General features: G+C 58.7%; 1 protein-coding gene across 1 annotated transcript in view; it reads right to left on the bottom strand.

Annotated features, from left to right (window-relative positions):
• Window positions 1-18,674, bottom strand: part of TNS3 (tensin 3) — a 67,659-nt gene that overhangs the window by 13,614 nt on the left and 35,371 nt on the right. Inside the window, exons 17-18 of the mRNA XM_040965098.1 lie at window positions 1,663-1,834; window positions 312-952 (exon numbers count right to left, since the gene is read on the bottom strand). Of these exons, the coding sequence (XP_040821032.1) occupies window positions 312-952; window positions 1,663-1,834 (813 nt within the window). The remainder of the gene's footprint in view (window positions 1-311; window positions 953-1,662; window positions 1,835-18,674) is intronic.

Here is an 18,674-nt window from a genome sequence, read left to right as displayed (position 1 = left end):
TGGTCTCATTTCATAGAGGCACTTGGAATAATTCAGCATTAATTTTTAGATGAATTCATGTGACATGAAAAAAGAAAGGTATTTGCAAAGGGAACATGCAGCACAAGCCGTGCGCGTGCCAGCACACTGCTGCGGGTGAGGGCCTCAAGCCGACCAGTGCAGGCGCCAGCGGCTCCGCACACACACTGGTGCCCAACTCTGTTGCCCTCGATCCTGCTGGCAGAGGGCTGGCCCGTGCAGCTCAGCTCCCACCTGCAGCTCTCAACCCCCTACCGCCTGAGCAAGTGGACAGAGGGGGGCCACACCCGTACCTGGCAGCAGCGGGGTCCCGTCCGGCGATGACGGCTTGGAGAAGTCGGGCAGGGTGCTGGGGAAGGGGATGCTCACAGTGCTGCCGCTGTGGGGGCTGGAGAAGCCACTGGATGAGGGGGACACAGAGCCCAAGGAGCGGTCCCCTTCTGAGGCCCGCTTCTTCTCTGGGAGGGGTGGCTGCCCAGGTAGGCTCAGCCCCTGGCCTGGCAGTCCGGGACTGTGGTGGCCGTGTCCCGAGGCCGCAGTGAGGAAGTTGTGGGTCAGGAGGCTGTGGTCAGTGGTGCTCGCTGCGGTCAGCGGGGTGCCAGGCACGGGGGATGCTCCGAGGGAACTGGCCCGTGCGGTATCCAGGTCCTCCCTGGATGAAAGACCACTACCCCCGGGGGCAGCACCAAAGCCTAGGAAGGCCTGGCCACTGGGGGTGCACAGGGCATCGGGTGGCTCCACCAGGGGCAGCTCATGGCTGTGGAAAGAGGCCTGGAACTCCGAGGGCGGGACGCAGGACACTCCCGTGGGGTCCTGGCTGGAACCGGGGAATGTGTGGGTGCCGAGGGGGCCTCCTGCGGGCCGGCTGTTTCCCAGCAGGGCAAGGCTGGCCTTGGGGCTGCTCTCCAACCACGGACGGTCTGCAGAAGACGGGCTGTTCCAAGACAAAGAAGCCATAAGACAATATAAGGTACCAGGAGACCCTTCAAAAGTTCCCACTGTCCCCCACGTGGAGGCCTGCAACGCCGAGCAGCCAGGGAAGCAGGGCCGGCCCCTCATCCCCATCCCCCACAGCCCCTACAGCCAACTGCCATGCGAAAATCTTAGCTAATGCGCACTGTGTAGCAGATAAAGCTGCTTCCTGCAGTGCCAGCTTCCCATGTGGGCACCGGCTTGTGGCCCGGTGACGCCACTTCCTACCCAGCTCCCTGCTTATGAACTGGGAAAGCAGCAGAGGATGGCCCAAGCGCTGGAGCCTCCGCACCCACACGGGAGACATGGAGGAAGCCCCTGCCTCCTGCCCGGCCTGGAGAGCAATCAGTGGATGAAGATCTCTGAGCTGCTCCCTCCTTCCCTCTCTAATTCCAACTTTCCAATTAAAGGAGGCAGGGAAGAGGGAGAAACACTCAACCCACGCCTCACAAGGACAGCACTGGTGACTGTTGTCTGCTGTCCTCTCAGCCTGTCCCAGCCCGTCCACGGCGACACTGCCCCCCACCCCGGAGTCCTTGCCGGGCCTTGGCCCGTCACTCAAGGCTGTCACCATGACCGGAGCAAGGCTCCAGCATCTAGGTGTGCCCGCCGGAGTCTCCCGGCTGCTGAGTGGTCTCCAGCCCTGGCACCCTCCCCCAGCTGAGCTCTCACCTCTCTCTCCTGGGGCCAGGGCCATTGCTGGAGATCTTGCAGGAAGACGCAAATGTCTGCTGGAAGCTGGGCGCTCCAGGGGCATCGGCCCCCAGCATGGTGGGCACAGGACCCAGGGGTCTCTCTGACATTCCCACGGTGTGACCCAGGCTCTCGGGGCAGCCTCGGGGCTCTGCAGGGCAAACACAGAGGCTTCACTCAGGGACCTGAACAGCCACAGCAGGGCCCCAAGTGTCAGCTCCTGCAGCTGCTGGCTGCCACTGGCCACACCAAGATGTCTTCTCAGTCACGATGGGTGGGAAGGGTAGGTGGCCTAGGGAAGACTCCAGCTCAGTGACCGCCGTATCTCCTGGGCTGCTGGCCGGGCATGAGCTGGGCTGACCAGACTGGTGTGAACTAGCAGCTGACAGACACTGGCGGGCACTGCCGATTCATGAGCTGGGCTGTCAGGGCATCCAGAAAGTGGCAGCTTTCTCTGCAAAACGCAAGAGCCCCCTGCAATGGTGAGGGTCAGTGCTCTTCCGTGGGTGGAGTGTGGCCTCCCCTCTGTCCTGCTGTCAATGGACGGTCAGGTGACAGTGCATACTCTGCTGATGGCTACCACCTGAGGTGACCAGCAATTAATGCCGTCAGTCCATGGTGTGGTGTGGCTGCCCTGACCTGAGGGACCACTGGCACTTGGGTCAGCGCCCACTTCTGCTGATCACCCCCTCAGGTTTGCTGGCTTCTCACATCCAGGAGGTGTGTAGTCATGACAGTTTCATTTCGAGAAAAGGTGGTGTCCTCTCTCCCGTCACATCAAGGTAGACTTGAACCTTAGATGTGCTCAGCACGCATCCTGGAGACTGGGGCGGGCAGTGCGTCAGGAGGCCACGGGCTTTAGTGCCCTCTGCAGGAGCAGCCTTCTGCCCACTTAATTCTCTTGTTGATCCAATGTCCTTTAAAAGCCAGACGCGTGGCAGATACGTACTGACGGTGTGGTAACTGCCGGTCACCATAGTTGGTAGCCATCAGCAAAGCATGCGCTCAGGCCCACAGCACGGAGCTCTCCAAGAGAAATCTGCAGGTCAGAGGGCACAGGGCCACTCTCCCAGTCAGCGGAGTCATCCCTGACCCCATCGCTTCAGGCTGCAGTCCGGTTCCACTCCGTCCCTGCTCGTTGGGCTGTGCAATCTCGTGGACCGGGACGCACAGCTTGGGTCACCCAAGTGTCCCTGTCCATTGTCCCTACCGGGAATCTAGAGGGTGTAAGACAGAAGCCTGCGGGGCCAGAAGAGGTAAGGGAGGAAGACCGAGAATGTTCAACCTCTGCCTAGGGTTATAGCCCCTCTAGAAACAGTGACCTGCAGAGCCCACGGAGCTGGGTGGAGGAGGTGTACCTGGCACTTCCGGTTCAGGTACAGGTAAGAATGCCCAACCTAACCTGCTGTGGCTTAGCTTGTAAAGCCGCTGCCTGGGGTATACTATATATATCCTGACTAGAGTCCTGGGCTGCGCCACTTCCAGCCCAGCTCCCTGCTAACGGCTTGGGAGATGCCCCGAGTATCTGTGCTCCTGCTACCCACGTGGGAGACCTAGAGGAAGCTCCTGGCCCCTGACCAGGGTCCTAATCACTGTGCCATCTGAGGAGTGAACCAGCAGATGGAAGCGTGTGCTGTAACTCTGATTTTCCAAATAAAAGAGCTTTAAAAAATGATGTCAAACCCAGGGATGGGTATGGGGGCTAAGACTGGAGCTCTGCAGCCAGCAGGTGCACAGGGATGACTGGGGCTGAGCTGCAGGTGCAATCTCTACTAAGTGGGGGACAGGCTCTGCCGCCACCCTCTGGGACACCTGCTCTCCCCACCCAAGCCACTAGCAACCACCACCTCTGCCAGGCAGATTCATTTGTCGGCTTGCTGGATTTACAGAAAAGCAGCTGACGCCTACCCGGCTTACAATTCCACAGGTTCCAAGCCCAAACAGCACAGGGCAGGCTCTGGCTGGGGTCCCTGGCTGTGTCGCATTGAAATGTGTGTGGCTGCACGGCTCTCCCCTCCAATCACCAGGCCTTACCCTTAGGATCAACCATAACTGAATTATTTTCACAAAGGCCCAGTCCCACAAGCCAGCAGAGTAAACCTCGCTGCCCTACACACAAGGTGGAGTTAACCTCCCTGCCCGACACGCCAACGTGGAGTTAACCTTCCTTCCTCCCTACAGGAGTTCGGGACCAGCACCCGGACTGCAGCAGGAGGGAAGATGGGGACCACAGTTGGGGGTGATGGGTGCTCTGCAAGGCCTGGGAGGAGGAGCAGCTGCAGGGCCAGACCACCCTCTCAAGGCCACACAGCCCTGCCCCCCACAGGGTCTGTCGGCACAGGGTGAGACTCCCGGCGGGGGCTGCTGCTGCACAGGGCATGTGCGCATCCTCCTGGGAGCTCAGGAATGTCACCCTAGGTCTCCCTTCAGCTTCCACTTCCTCTGCTCAGAGAAAGGGTGGAGGGTCACCAGCCATTTCCCAAGCCATCTATTTTTATGCGCCTGTTCAAGCTGCCGCACAGGGTTCCGTGGGAAGCTGGAGACCACGGCCTCTCCACGGCCACTATTTACAAGACAAATTGGCCAACAGGAAGAAAGGAGGTCCACCAGCTTGCAGGCACGGCCCGTGCCCCTATGTCTCGCTGCCGGCCACTGACTGTGGGAAGGAATGGGGAGGCAGATTCAAACACCGAGGTCACTTGGGGGAGTCTTATCTGAGCTGTGGGAACTGTAACGTGCAGGGCAAACACTAGGACATACGGCTAAAAATTTTTTTTGACCCAATGTTTTCCTGTCTTAATGCATGACACTGTTGTTACAGACACTAAAATCATCCATTATATATTAATAATTACATTATTTATTTAAATGTAATCATAATTACAAAGCCCTCTTAAACTTTTCATATCATATTTAGTGGAATATAAAATAAATTTAGCTGAGGTCAGTATATTCTAGGCTCTAGGTAAAGAAGTTAGATTTTGTGATTTGACTACCCGACAAGACTGCCTCAATTTCTGGATCATAAATACAGGTATAGCCACAATACATCTCTTCTGAGCAAATAAAACATGTATCAGGGCCAACAGTGTGGTGTGCCACCTGCAGCACCACACCCCATGTGGGCCCTGGCTTGGGCACCGGCTCCATCTCTGATCCAGCTCCCTGCCAGTGTGCCTAGGAAGGCAGCAAACTGCCCAGGTCCCAGCATTCACACAGGAAACCCGGAAGAAGCTCCTGGCTCCTGGCTTCAGACTGGCCCAGTTCTGGCTGCTGTGGCCATTTGGGAAGTAAACCAGAAAATGGGAAATTTCTGTCTTTCCTTCTCTCTGTACCTCTGCTTTTGAAATAAAAATAGTTTGTACTTGTCTAACTACCAGTTTGTATTTATCTATCTATGTACCACCTATCATGTATCAACTGATCAATCTATCAGGTGGGAAGTCAGAAATCAGCGTGTGTGTGTGTGTGTGTGTGTGTGTGTGTGTGCGCGCGCGCACGCTGCTGAGGGAAGCAAAGCACCCACGCAAAGGAACACAGAACCTGGACTTGCAAGCAACATTCCACACACACCCTCTTGCCCGTGCCCCAGTGGAGTGACCCCAGCTTCTCCCCGGGGAGTCCTCTTTGCCCACTTCCAAGTGGGCCACCCAGCCTGGTAACAACAAAAGCCCAGGAGGAATCACCAAATTTCACAACTAGAAAACCCTTTGTACAGGGGAAGTGGGAGAAGGAGAAGCAGAGGATCTAGAAGACTGGACCCGGTTCCCTTACAGCTCCCTTCAGTACTGCGTGTCCAGCTCCCAGTGCTTTCCTGCCTGGCTCACCCGATGTGCTCTCTCCATTAAACTGTCACCCTGATTACCCCAAACAGAATGACCTGGCTTGCTCTCAGATTCCATCTGGAGAGCTGCTCCTATGTTCTTATGGGCATTCTACTCCCATTAAACCTGCAATCATTGCTGTTTCTATTGCAGCCACCTCTGCTAACCTATTCATCTACCTACTCACTCACCATTCACCCAGCTATACCCACCCAAACACTCATCCATCCATGTAATATATCATCCACTCATCCATCTATCCATCCATCCATCCATCCACATATCCATGTATCTGCCTGCCCAACCATCCACCCATGCATGCATGCATACATCCATCCACTCATCCCTCCCTCCCTCCTCCCACCATCCATCCTTCCATCTACGCACCCATCCATCCATCCATTCACCCACATTCCTTCTCTCCTCTCTGCTTGGCACACCCTGGGACCATCACAGTTTCCATCACTTGGAAGAATTCTGAGCAACAGAACACATGTAAATCTGTGTCCCTCTTTCTCTGTCTTTCCAGATATAAAAACGGTGGCTGCTGGGGTGGTGGGCAGCATGTGTCCCTGAGGACGGAGCACGTGGTCAGCGCTCTATCCATCCACAGAGCTGCACCCGAGGCCAGATCAGGTGCCAGCTGAGATCAGGTTAGCTCAGAACTGAACACTCTACTTTAAAGGAGCAAGAGTTCATACAGGAGGTTCGGCAGTTGGGGGTGGAAGGGGGTCCTAGGATTGGTCCATTGGAAAATGGCTTATGAACAATCTTTGAGAATGCAAAGAAAAAGCAAGCAGTAAAGTATAATGAGACTCAATCATGAAAATTCTGAAAGGCATGAGACCTGCACCTCAGGCCCTAGGGTCCCACCCTGACATGGCAGAAACAGTGAGCCCACGAGACAAGCACACAGGTTCTTGGTGGCGAGCCAGCTGTCACATGACTGAGGGGTTCTCCCCAGCCTGAAGCACTGGGGCAGTGAACACAGGGTGGTCTTCCCCAGGTCAGGGCTCTGTCTCCCAGGCAGCAGGGCTCTCAGCCTCAGCTGGGCAGGAATCCTTGTGCCCATAGCCAGGCAACATGAGACCAATTCCTGCTGGAGACCAACTGCCAAGGGCGCCCTTCCAGCCAACCAGGCAAACACAGGCTTCCTTCCTGCTGGGTGCTCAGGAAGGATGACCCTGGCGTTGGTTTCCTGAGGCTCCTGGAGACCACACACAGCTGACACCGGACACAGTGGGACGGGCGAGATAGACAGACATACACCAACCTGCCGGGTGACCTCAGAGTCCTTGCAAACCAGTCTGAGCCATAGCCACTCTCAGCTGCCCAGTTATAGCTCCATTTTTCAAAATCAAGATGGAACACACACAGTGCAAGACTGGCGAGCTCTGTGGCATGACACACACTCACAGGGCGGTATCAACACCAGCCACCTTCACCACACCTGGACCCAGTTGTCTGGCAGGAGCAGCAGCAGAGGACACACAGGGAGGACCCACATTGTCAGCCCACATCACACGTGGCCCATACGAAAGCAGCAGCCAAGACATGACCTTGTGCTTCGCTGCAGGGATGGCCCCTGGATGTCTGCTTGCTTTGCCTTTGTGGGAGGTCATGGCCATGTGGCATGCCATGTTCTGGAGGAACACCCAGACGATGGCTTCAGCTGAGACCTCAGCCTGGCCTGTTCACTGGCCATACAGGCACGAGCAGTGGGCTGCACCCCAGTCTCTCCTCTCTGTCCTTGGACAAGCTGTGCTGGGACTTCGCTGATGGACAAATCTGACGAGCCAGGTAGTCAGGTACAGACCACGTTACCTGTAGCCTACCTGCCAACCCTGAGTGTTGTGTGTGACGTGTGGCATGACTGGAGGGTCTAGAGAGAGAGAGCATCTAGCCAATTACAGTGCCATTATTGGGTGGGAAGACCGTCGGGAGACTCCCCTGCCTTCCTGTTTCTTAGTCTATGTAAGCTCGTACTTGTGTTAGGATAAACCGATGCGCTGGATGAGACTGCCTCCGGCGGTTCCTGCTGCTGAAGAACAGGGTCCCCTTACCTCCTCAGTGGTTGTGGGGGCCTGCTGGCAGGAAACCCCCGAGACTTCACAAACCAGCTGTTGCCATCAATGTGGAGCTGAATGGGCAGCTCGAAGTGTATGCCCATTGTCCATCTACACTTGGGAGGAGGCCAGGGCTTCCAGGCCTTGCCCTGCTGTGTGTGTACTGCCAGGTCAGCATTGCTATGTGGAGATTATCAGGACTGGAGTGGGAGCAGGGTGCCCATGCATTCATGTATATACACATGCATATAGATATACGCAAAAGGGTTTTTAAAAATTCAGAGAAAAACGAAAGGATTATTTTAGTGCAAAAATACCCTGGAACCGCTGGATGTGTCACGACTGTTGTCGGGACGTGTTCGGAGACTCCGTGCGCTTGCTTCTCCTGCCACGTGCACTCTCGGGATAAAGCTTACTTTACAAACCAGGCAGAGAGACAGGCAGTGCTGACGACACAGCACAACACTCCCATCAACATCCTGCGAGCAACGTGACGTGTGTGTGTGCTCCTTGCGCTCTCAATACCCTGTCATACAAGGCTGACTTTAGTTAGCAGCAAAGAATTAAAACGACAAAAAGCACAGATGAACATATTATAACACAAAGGAAATGGCTTGTTCAGGTCTGGCCTTGACATAGAACTGGGAACAGTGGTTAAATACTCTAAATAAGCTGCAGAAAATATTTACAGCTGTCAAGTGTCTGGGCCAGCTGCCCTGGAGGGCTCCCATAAGAGTTTGTTCTCTGGGCATAAGCCCTGCAGCCCTATGGAGAAGCTTGCCCTTCCCATCCTTGCTAGGTCCAGCATGTGGCCATGGGGGGGGGGGCAGAGTGGGGAGGGGGGCGCGGGGCAAGCGAGGCCCAGCACATGGTCAAGGCAAGGGACACCAAGGGGGTCCAGCACACAGCGATGGCGGAGGCCCCCAGCGAGGCCCAGCACATGGCCCAGCACAAGACAAGGGACAGCATGGGGGCCCAGCACACAGCGACGGCGGGGGCCACCAGCGAGGCCCAGCACACAGCGACGGCGGGGGCCACCAGCGAGGCTGTCTCCTTTTCCACCACATCATGAAGGCCGTGCAGGTCCAGCTGGGAGGCGCCACAGATAGCTCCTTCACCTAACCATCACTGCTCCAGTGACAGGTGCACCAGCCCGCATTCACGGAATGTTCTAGCTTCATCCTCACAAATGGGAATTGTGTCCTAGGAACCCAAGATCATTACTATATTATTTTTCGAATTCATGGGTCATGTTTTATGAAATAAAAATTGTTGCTTGCTCTTACGAGAAGTGAATTAAACCTGGGAAGACACAACATGCTCATGGCACACTTCTTCCTGCAAAGTTTCCTTTCCATTTAACTCGGCCCTCTCAATCCCTCATACAAACATCCCTGGGAAGGAGAAGTATTAGTTCTGGAACATTCTGGGAGCAGCCGCATTTCACCACCACAGCACACTGCCAGGCCAAGTGAAGGAGCTACCCAGGCAGCACTGGTGGCAGAGACGCGCAGTGGCCACGCCACAGGAGCCCACGTCACCCGGGTGCACTGTGAGGTGTGACTGTGGCATGATGACTGGGTGACCCAGGTGTGCGGCCACGTGCACAGGTCTGCAGGAGCCTCGATGCCCAGAAGTGGATGCAGCCTGGGCTTGGGAGCCGGAGGCCTCTCAGCAATTTTCTCTCCAGACCCAGCAGCCCTGAAGGCTGCAGCGGCCCCACTTCACCAGCTGTGCCTCCCGGGAACCGGCAGCTGTTGCCCAGGCTGACCAGGGCCCCCTCCTCTGCCCAAGCACACTGCCCAAGGTACAGCGCCCCCTGCTCCTGGGGAGGGCAGGGCCACGCTGGGCAGCCCCTGCTTTCTTAAGTGATTTCCAGGTAAAACCCGAGCAGGTGGTGGTGGGACGGCCAGGGAAAGAATGTGGCCCGCCAGGAACGATGACCCTATTGCTGTGAAGTCCAAGGCACAGGAATGCCTTGGGGTCACCCTCAGATAGGCCAAGGTGTCCCTAGCAGTCCAGAGCACAGCGGCTGTGGCCTTGCCCTCAAGGAAAATCGCTGTCCCAGTCTGAGGACACCACCCCCCCAGCACAACTGCCTGGTCCCCACCCATGCATGCCGCGTAAAGCAGAGGGAAGGGCCGGAGGGGGAGGGGCACTGTCCGCTGACCATCCCCTCCCAGTCCCGGGCTGCACCCTGCAGGTCCAGCTCCCAGAAGGAACATCACCATGGAGACCAGAATAAAGCCTGCCCGAGCGTAGGGCTCACCCTGCAGGCCAGGCCTGAACCTCTGGCCGATGGGTGTCTGTGCAGGGAACATTCTGGAAGGCAGGTGAATGGAGGAACAGGGGCATCCCCACCTTGGGTCAGCGACATCTCAACCCAGCAGCAAAGTCATTGTCCCTGCAGGAACCACCCCCCCAGCCCAGCACGGCACACCTGTCAGCTTGTGGAGGACAGGGACCCTGTCACGTACCTGCTCCTTTGCAGGACACTTACTCCCTGGTCCTAAGGGTCTGCTTCCAGTGCCCGGCAGAGGCGGGCTCCAGCACCCACTGGCCACCCCCATGGACAGGGCAGGGACAGACACAGCAGACCAGCTCCTTCGTTTCACCTCTAGCATTAGAAAAGTTATTTCCAACCAAACCATACTGTCTCAGAGACACTGACCTACGGATGGAATGCATGGAAAATTACTGCTGTGTGTGCACCACGCAGAGTGTGCGAAAAACCTCGGAGAAGTCTCGCTCACTGCCAAGAGCAACACACAGAACCCCCACCTGGGAGCCCACGCCCCCTCCAGGGAGGAGGGAACTCCCTCACTCCACTGGACACCTGCACCGTGTTCAAGAGCTGGCCACAGGCAGGCACAACCCCAAGGATCACGGCGGGGAAGCCACGTCCCCACTTCCCAAGCCCGGCTAGACTGAGGCTGGCGCAGCCGATTCCCGTGCCGGGGAGGGCTGCCCCAGCCTGGATCCCAGCGGCAGCGGGTGGCAGCGGGCGGCGGGTGGCAGCGGGCGGAGGAATGTGCTGGGCGAAGCAGCCCGTAGAGCCACACGTCTGTAAACCAGGCTTTTGTTAAGGAGACCAAGGGCAGCCCTGCAGGGAAAAGCTTATAGACTCAGCGGCTGGGGCCTTTTGTCCCCAAGCCCAGGGACTTACAACTCATCAGAATCACAAAGGGACTCCAGGCTCTCAGCCCCGCCCCTGCTTCCTGGTCCCTCAGCACCCCTTCCCACCCAAGGCCACCCAACCCTCCCCCACCAGGCAGCGGATCAGATTTCAGCCCTGGGGCTGGCCAGAGGCCTGCGCAGCTTAGGACTGGGCGGGAAGAAGCACCAGGTCCCCTGCGTCCTGCTTACCTGGATACCTTGGGACCCGGTCAGTCCATGGCAGGGTCCAGAAAGCTGTGGGCTGGCTCAAAGTGGCTCAGCAGGTCTGTTCCCGGCAGACCCGGGAGGTGAGTGGAGTCCCAGCTCCCCGTAGCCACCCCTGGCCACCCAGCCCTGGCTCTGTGGCCAGCCTGTCCCAGGGGAGTCGGGTCCCAGTCCCCGTGGCCGCCCCCACCCACCCGGGCGGGGCTCTGTGTCCGGCCTGTCCCCTGGGAGCAGGCGGGAGGCGGGGCGCCACCCCCAAAGAGGCCCATTCAGCGGCTGCGAGAGCTGGTCCGAGGAAAAGAATCCCGGGATTGTGGAGCTGCTGCGGGCAGCCTGCCCAGCCAGTGCCTGCAGACAGCCCCGCCTTGCTCCGCTGCCGCCTGCTTCCTTTCCTTTCCTTCTCTGCCCTCTTTCCTCCCCTAGCCCCTCATCGCTCCACCCTCTCTGCTGAGCCCACCGCAGCAAGCTCCAGGGGCTTTTACGCCTCCAGTCTGACCACCATCCCATAGTGGGGCAGCCCAGGGAGCCTCCAGCAGCAAATCCCAAGCAGTAGGGGCTGCAGCGGGCTGTGACTCCCTATCCCGGCCCCCTGCTAATGCCAGGCAGCAGCCTGGCCTCCCACAGGGCTGAGGGCGAGACTGGGCTGGGTCCTCTCCTTCCCCCTCTCTCAGGCACTCACTGCATGAACAAAACTGTTTCTGACAGCCCCGTGCAGCAGGAGATCTGGGGCACAAGGCAGTGCTGGGTTCCCGTGGTTACTGAGAGCCCCGTGGTTACACGTACAGGGATGTGCCCCTGGGCCCTGGTTCCCTGGCCAGCCTCCCTCACCCTGGCACACGCCCTGTTGCCCTGGCCTGGCACCTTGCAGGGATGCCTCGAGGATGCCATGAACACAGGGTATCAGATCAGCCCTGTAGGAGGGCAGCAGCCAGGGCCCAGGGAGACCCCAGGACCCTTCTCCAAGGACAGAGCAAGGTCAGGACGCTGCCAGGAAAGCCTGGTCCTGCACGCACCAGCGGAGTTCTCTCTGTGACATCATGGGGCACAGGATACAGGCAACAACTTGGGCGAGTCTGAGGGGGCTCCACGGACACCTGAGACCCCTCCTTTTGCTTCTTTTCTCTGCTTGTCATAGCCCCAGGGGCCACGAGGATGCCAAGGTCACGGCCCAGGGTGCACAGGTGGAGCCCTTCTCCCCTCAGAGCCAGGATCTGCCCCTCCTGGACAGAGGGAGGGTAAGGAAACTCCCCTGCCTACGGCTCTGTCCCAACCTGGACCACCAGTGACCCACCCACCAGGCTAAGTCCTAAGACCCTGAGCAGGCAACAGATGCCTGGGAGCCAAGAGCCGCATGTACCTCGGGTGAATGGGCCCTGTCTCAGGCTGCCAGGTCACCTGGGACTCTCCTCTTGGCTCAGGTGCTGGCAGGGCTGACCTTGGAGCCCCGGAGTGGAAAGGCCACTCATCCGACAGTGCACATCAGAAAATAACCCTGAGCCCAGAACCGAGTCTGCTGGACGCTGCAGGCAACCTGGGGGTTGCCAGGGCCCACAGGGAGGCTGGGCGTCAGCCTCAGTGCAGGTGAGCAGCAAACGACAGTGTCCCTTCCCTGGGACGTGCTCTCTGCCAGGGCCCCGGACTCCAGCAGCTTCTTAGCTGCAGCAGTGAACCCCAAAACATGGCACACAACTGGTCGGCCTGTAGGACAGCACCCATGGGCAAGAGGGAACAAGGTGTGGCTTGGCCACATCTGGGACCTATCTCAGAGCAAAGGCAGGAAGAGAGGGGAAAGGGGAGGAGCAGCGGAAGCTCGGGCAGGAAGCCGGAAGATGTCCTTGTCAGCGGATGTGAGGGACGGGGGCATTGGGGATGTCACATTCTTGGGGGAGGATCCCGGAGAGGGAACTCGGAAAGGGCTGCGAGACTCTGGGGAGGGACCCCTCCCTAACACAGGCTCGCAGGCTCTATGTGCGCCCAGGTGAGCAGGTCCCCCCAGGCAGGACATGTGCAGGGGAAGCCAGGACAGGAAGCTGCTGGCCCTGGCTCTTGTGCAAGCAGGCCTCTGGGGCGAGGCAGAGAAGCCCTGGAATGCCTGCAAGTTCTGCCTGTAACAACAGCTTCTGATCCCGTCAAGCTGACGAGCAGGGGTCTCAGGATGGCCCCACAGGACCAGGCACAGCACAACAGGGTGCTGGGAGGGGCTGGCACCCTTCTCAGTCCCTGAGGGTTACCTGATGCCCAGTGCCCGGTGCAGGGGGTATCCCCACGGGAGGACCACTCTCGCTGCTGCAGGGACGGGCTAGGATGGGACTTTGCCTTCATGGCAGCCCCACACCCGGTCACAGGTCCGCCTGTCAGGGAGTCCCCAGGGTGTCAGGGCACAGGCAGTTTCTCCACGATGAGATCTGCAGTTACCGAGGGGTGGTTTTCCTCCCCCACCCGCGTGTGTAAGTGCACAGCTCAGGAAGTGACAGGTGTGCCCATCCAGACACGAAGCAGGTGCGTGCGTATGACGGCCCCAGTGCGGGCCAGGTCTCACGTTACCAGCCATAGCAGAAGACACGCGGAAAGGGGGCCACCACGAATGGGCAGGAATGCTTCCCACAGGGACACCCTCAGCAGGACAGCACTACGGTGGCGGAGCCAGGCTTCACGCTACAGGGACACAGAGGGACCGCTCGGCACGTGGCAACATCACAGGCCTTAAACAGAGGCAGATGCTCCTTCAGCTTGCCAGGATGGTGGGGCCAGTGCCTGCCTCTGGGAGGAGTCTTCCCCCCAGGGGGCACCCCAAAAGCTCTGCCCAGCCACAATAAGGAGGGCAAGACCAGCTACATGATGAAGGACGCAAGCGTCAGAGCACTTCTCAGCACTCCAGCATCCACATCTTCCGGTGCACGCAGCAGCACGGGGCAGCAGAGCAAGGCAGTCAGAGCCGCAGAGCACAATCCCACAGCGCTGGAGCTCAGGCAGAAGCTGCCGCGGTGTCAGGGAAGGTGAGCAAGCAAGGGGCCAGGTGCATCCTCCAGAGGCGCCTCCACAGGGGTCACCCGGGGCTGCCCTTCCCCATCCAGAGCTGTGAGGAGCCAACAAGCTCAGGCCTGCACGGCCTTCAGGGTGACAACGGGTTGCAGATTCCACACACTGGCCCCGGGCCACCACGGGATGGGCCCTAGCCTGCAACCTGCACCAGGCCCCGGGCTGACCCACTCCTCTGCTCCCACAGTGCGGGCCTGGCGGGCAGCAGTGTTTGCAAACTCCTCGGCGAGCAGGTACATTTTGCATTAAAAACCTGAACTTCGAGACACATTTTTGCTACACGGTCATATTCGTAAACAGAACACCACCCAGAATGTACACATTCCTCACCTGTTGTGTACATTTTCGAGATGTTCTGGATCACGCAGCATGTGCAAGATCACAGGGCTGGAGCCCTCCACCGCCCGCCCAGAGCCACCCCGTGTTGCTGAAGACAAAGGGGAGGTCCTCTCAGCACGGCTTCCGTTCGCTGAGGGTCAGCAGGGAGCAGATCGAGACACGCACACTCACCGTCCTCGAAGCCAAAGCAAGCAAGCAAGGGCACGCCTCCACCGAGCTCAGAACCCCTCTGCCCGTGGGCTGTGCAGCAGCAAGCCAGCGCCAAGTGTCTGAACTTCGCCCCGTGCCAGTGAACTGACACTCTCGGGCCCACAGCCCCTCGGTCACAGCCCGTGCTGAACTTCAGCCTCAGCATGCAGCCCTGATGTGGACGCATCAGCCCAGGTTCCCGGGAGGGGAGCTGTGACACTGGCTGCTACGCACAGCCTTCCTCAGCGCAGGTTCCCAGGCACAAAGATGAACGCAGGGCCCGCTGCAGGGACACTCCCAGGTGCATGGACACACAGACGCACCTGCGGACAGACACACTGCCCCTCTGGAGCCAACGTTACACGGGCCACGTAAGCGCTCTTGCTTAAGGCTGCAGGGTTCAGAGCACAGCGAGCCAGCTCCCCAGGACAGCAGTGCTCGTCACCCAAGAGCCTCTGATCCCTTTGTCCGCTCTCCCTCCCCTTCTCTCACACTGTAGGGACCTCTCTTCTTCCCTCCTCTGGCCCTCACACACCTACCAAGTCTACAATCCCTGCAGAACCACTCTGTCTCTCCCCAGCCCCCTGACTGCAGAGCTGGGCTGCCCTCCCAGCTTGCCCAAAGCATCAGGGGTGTGTGTGTGCGTGGAAGCGGCCCGCAGAGGCCCACCCTGCCCTTCTGGACCCTGGAGCAGGAAGCCAAATTCCAAAACACAAGAAGCCTGTCTCCTGAAGCCAGCGGAATGTTCTGGAACCGCCCTGGGGTGCGGCTCTGCAGACACTGAATACGTTGAATGCCATTGCATTTACCTCCACTGAGAACACCACAACTATTTGAGAACTGTCTGAAAGCCGAGATGTATCAGAAACAGAAGACTATGCCAATGAAACAATCCATGGGCTTCCGGCCAGTGACGCCTACAACGCCTCCTGGGCTCAGCACACACACAGGCACCTGCTGCCTGCAGCCTTCCACTTACAGGTGGAGTATGGAGCCCCCGTGTAGTCTCCCTTTCTGCAAGTCCTCACCTGGGACACGGAGAGCCAAGGGGTGCCGCTGGCATCACACATGGCTCTGGGGCAGGACATAACAGTTCCAGAACATTCCATCAGCTTCTGCAGTGGTTAGGCATACACATGCAGTGGCTGTGTCCCTCGGGCAGCTTGTGTGCCTCACACTCATGGACCCAGGATCCGAGGCTCAGTCTCCAGGGCCAACGGAGAACCTTGGGAGGCGAGGCCGCCAGGACATGAGCAGTCGGCAGTGACCCCACTGGCCACGGTGTAAAACAGCCAGCTAGCCTCTGCACCTGCCATTTCCTGTCTTGGTGCCCCAGGTGCAGCTCCCCTCTGCCCACCAGACCTGGGCTGACAAGTGACCATCGTTATGCTTAGCTAACTATCCAGCGGGCTGTAGCAGGCACAAGGAAGAAGCCCCCAGAGCATGGATTTTAAAATCTGGGAGCACCATGATACATTGACCCATCACTTCCATTCCTCCCAAGATCTGCAAGTGCCCGTGAGCTCTGCTGTAGTTAACGCAAAGTTGACGTACACAGGCCATCCTGAGGGTCCTGGCTGAATGCCGCAGGAAAGGCCCCTTTCCACAAGGCTTAAGGTACATATCGGGCAGGAAGCAACCTCACAGACCCCACTGGCTCCCTCCCTGCAGCTGCTCCACCCAAGCCAAGGCAGTGCCCTGCCACGGCGTCGTGTAGATTCCAGCAGCAACAGCTCACATCATGGTGCCTGGGTCCGAGTCCTCCTCTGTTCCCAACTGTTAATGTGCACCTGGAAGGTGACAGCTTAGCCATGAGAAACACTCTGGCTCACACCTGGCTCTGGATCAGCTGTTGGGGTGTCTGGGGAGAGCGAACCAGTGGACGGAAGCTCACCATCTGTCTGGCTTTCACACGAACATAGCTCACGAGTTATTGATCCAGTCACAGCATCCTCTTGGCAGAATTAGACAGCACTTGAACTGCTCCTTCAGTGCAGTCTGCACAGCCACACACTCCTGACGCAGGTGAGGCAAGGACAGAGCCCCAGCTAGGGCCCCGCACACTGGGTACAGGGAGCCTCTCCGCCCCCAGTCTGTGCCGCCCCACAAGGCCACGCGGGGGAGACCCATCCTCCCCGGGCAACAGGGAGATCGATGCTGTCGTCCAGAGTGGGTTTGTTATCCAAGGCTCTGGGCTTCTGTCCCGCTCTGTGCCCCTGTCCCACATGCTGCCCCAACCATGGGAAGACACGACCAGGCACCCTCACCAGATGTGCCCCCAGCCCCAATCCCAAGCTTCCAGAACCCGGATCCCCACCAGGCTCCTAGCTACCCCAAGCCTCCTGGTTTGTTTTGTTGCCCACATTAGGCTTTCGCCAACACTCCTAGCTGGGTGTTCACAGGCCCAGGCTCGAGTGCTGTATTCACCTTAGATTCTCACGAGCCCCAGGGATTCTGGGAGTGACACCTCCATAGCAGAGACCAGGCCCTGCCGGAGTCAGCTGGTTAGCAAGGGCCCGCAGTCAAAGTGCATGTCCAGACATCGGCCTGGCCCAGAGGCCGCTGCCCGTGCACGCCCGCACCCAGGCCCCGCCGTGCAGGCAGCTGAAATCCCGGACAGCAGGATGTCGCTGCGTGGGGGCTAGCGTCCAGAGGCCGGATGCTGGAAAGCTTTCCAAATATTTAGATGTCGAAAGGCAGGCAGATCTGTTTGGTAACTTCAGGCTCTGCTCCTAGCTGGCTGATAAGCACATGGAGTGGGTTGCGGGAGCGCCTACTGTTCTGGCTGACGGAGAAGCTAGGGCGAGGATGTGGGATGAGTGGGGGCAGGGACATCCCATGGCACCCGCCCCACACCGCAGCGTGAGGCCAGCCGGCTCGCAGGCCGCCTCCTCGGGCCCCAGCAGGCTTAGGCAGGCCTGGGCCTCGGGCATCACCCCTTGGGAAAGAATGCTGGACCCGGCCCAGCAACCACTGCAGTGAGAGCAGGCTGGGGTGTGCTTCTTGTTAACTTTGCTGCGTTGTTTACCACAGCTGCTTGCTTGTGGGAAGAAGGGTACAGGGTGCCCTGGCAGGGGGAGGACCGGGCAGGCCTCCAGAGCATGGGCTCCAGGTGGGAAGCGTGGGTGCAGGGTGTCCTGGCAGAGGGAGGACCGGGCAGGCCTCCAGAGCATGGGCTCCAGTGTCTCAGCCTAGCACCCAGAGGACCCGGGAAAGACGCAGGAACAGCGTGGAGGCATTGAATACATTCAGAGCCCCGTGGGCTGCAGTGCCCACCAGCTTTGTTCCTACCCTGGGCCACGGACTCTCCCACGACTGCCTTGGGTAAATCCTCAGTTGTCACCTACATTTGATGTCAGCCAACTCTGCCTGTTCCTGGCTACCTCTCTTCCCTACTCTGAGCAGAAACCTGCTGGGCCAGCTTGGCAAGGAGCCGCTCCCACCATGCACAAGCACCTACGGGCAGACCCTCTCAGCCAGCTGTCTGCTGCACTTGCCGCTGCCTGTGGTTTTCGCAGTAGCACTGTGTGAACTCCACCCACACAGCAGCTGTTCCTCTCCTCCACCAGGCGTGCTGGGTGTCTGGGGACTCATGGCAACTGAAGGGAGTGTTCTGGCCACAGTGGTACACACATTAACAAGCATACGAACGAGGAGCCAGACACAACACAAACAGGGATCTTCAGGAGTGGAACAGTCATGCTGGCCCGAGAATGCTGGTGCTCAGATAGGGCCACGCCCACCCTCTTGCCCCGAGTTGAAGCTTTTGCACACTGGGGACACCCACTGCTGTGCCATCCTGGCCCTACTGCAGCTCAGCTACGCTTACCCTGCGGCGTGCCAGCCAGCCCCGCCTCCTGAGCCCCCCAACACAGACCTGGCGTTTGTCACTACCCAGTGGAGCATCCCTAACTCCCAGGAAGACAGACTTTTAACACTCTCCCCAGTCCACACCTGGCTCACGCCCACCTTAGGGAGGCTGCAGAGTCCTCACTGGAGCCACAAGGCACGGCCCATCTGCACAGCAGCAATAGTGACAGCAAACACCAGGCTGAGCTGTTACCTCCACAATGCGTGGCTGCTTGTGACGTAGCACCAGCTGAGCCACACCACCACCTCCCACCTCCCTGCAGTGAAATGTCCTGGCCTTGGC

The sequence above is a fragment of the Ochotona curzoniae genome, unplaced genomic scaffold (genome assembly GCF_017591425.1).
Source record: "Ochotona curzoniae isolate NIBS_2020 unplaced genomic scaffold, NIBS_Ocur_1.0 scaffold_3835, whole genome shotgun sequence".
NCBI classification, from domain to species: Eukaryota; Metazoa; Chordata; class Mammalia; order Lagomorpha; family Ochotonidae; genus Ochotona; species Ochotona curzoniae.
Note: the sequence above shows the minus strand (reverse complement) of the source record. Positions and strands in the feature narration are given on the sequence as shown.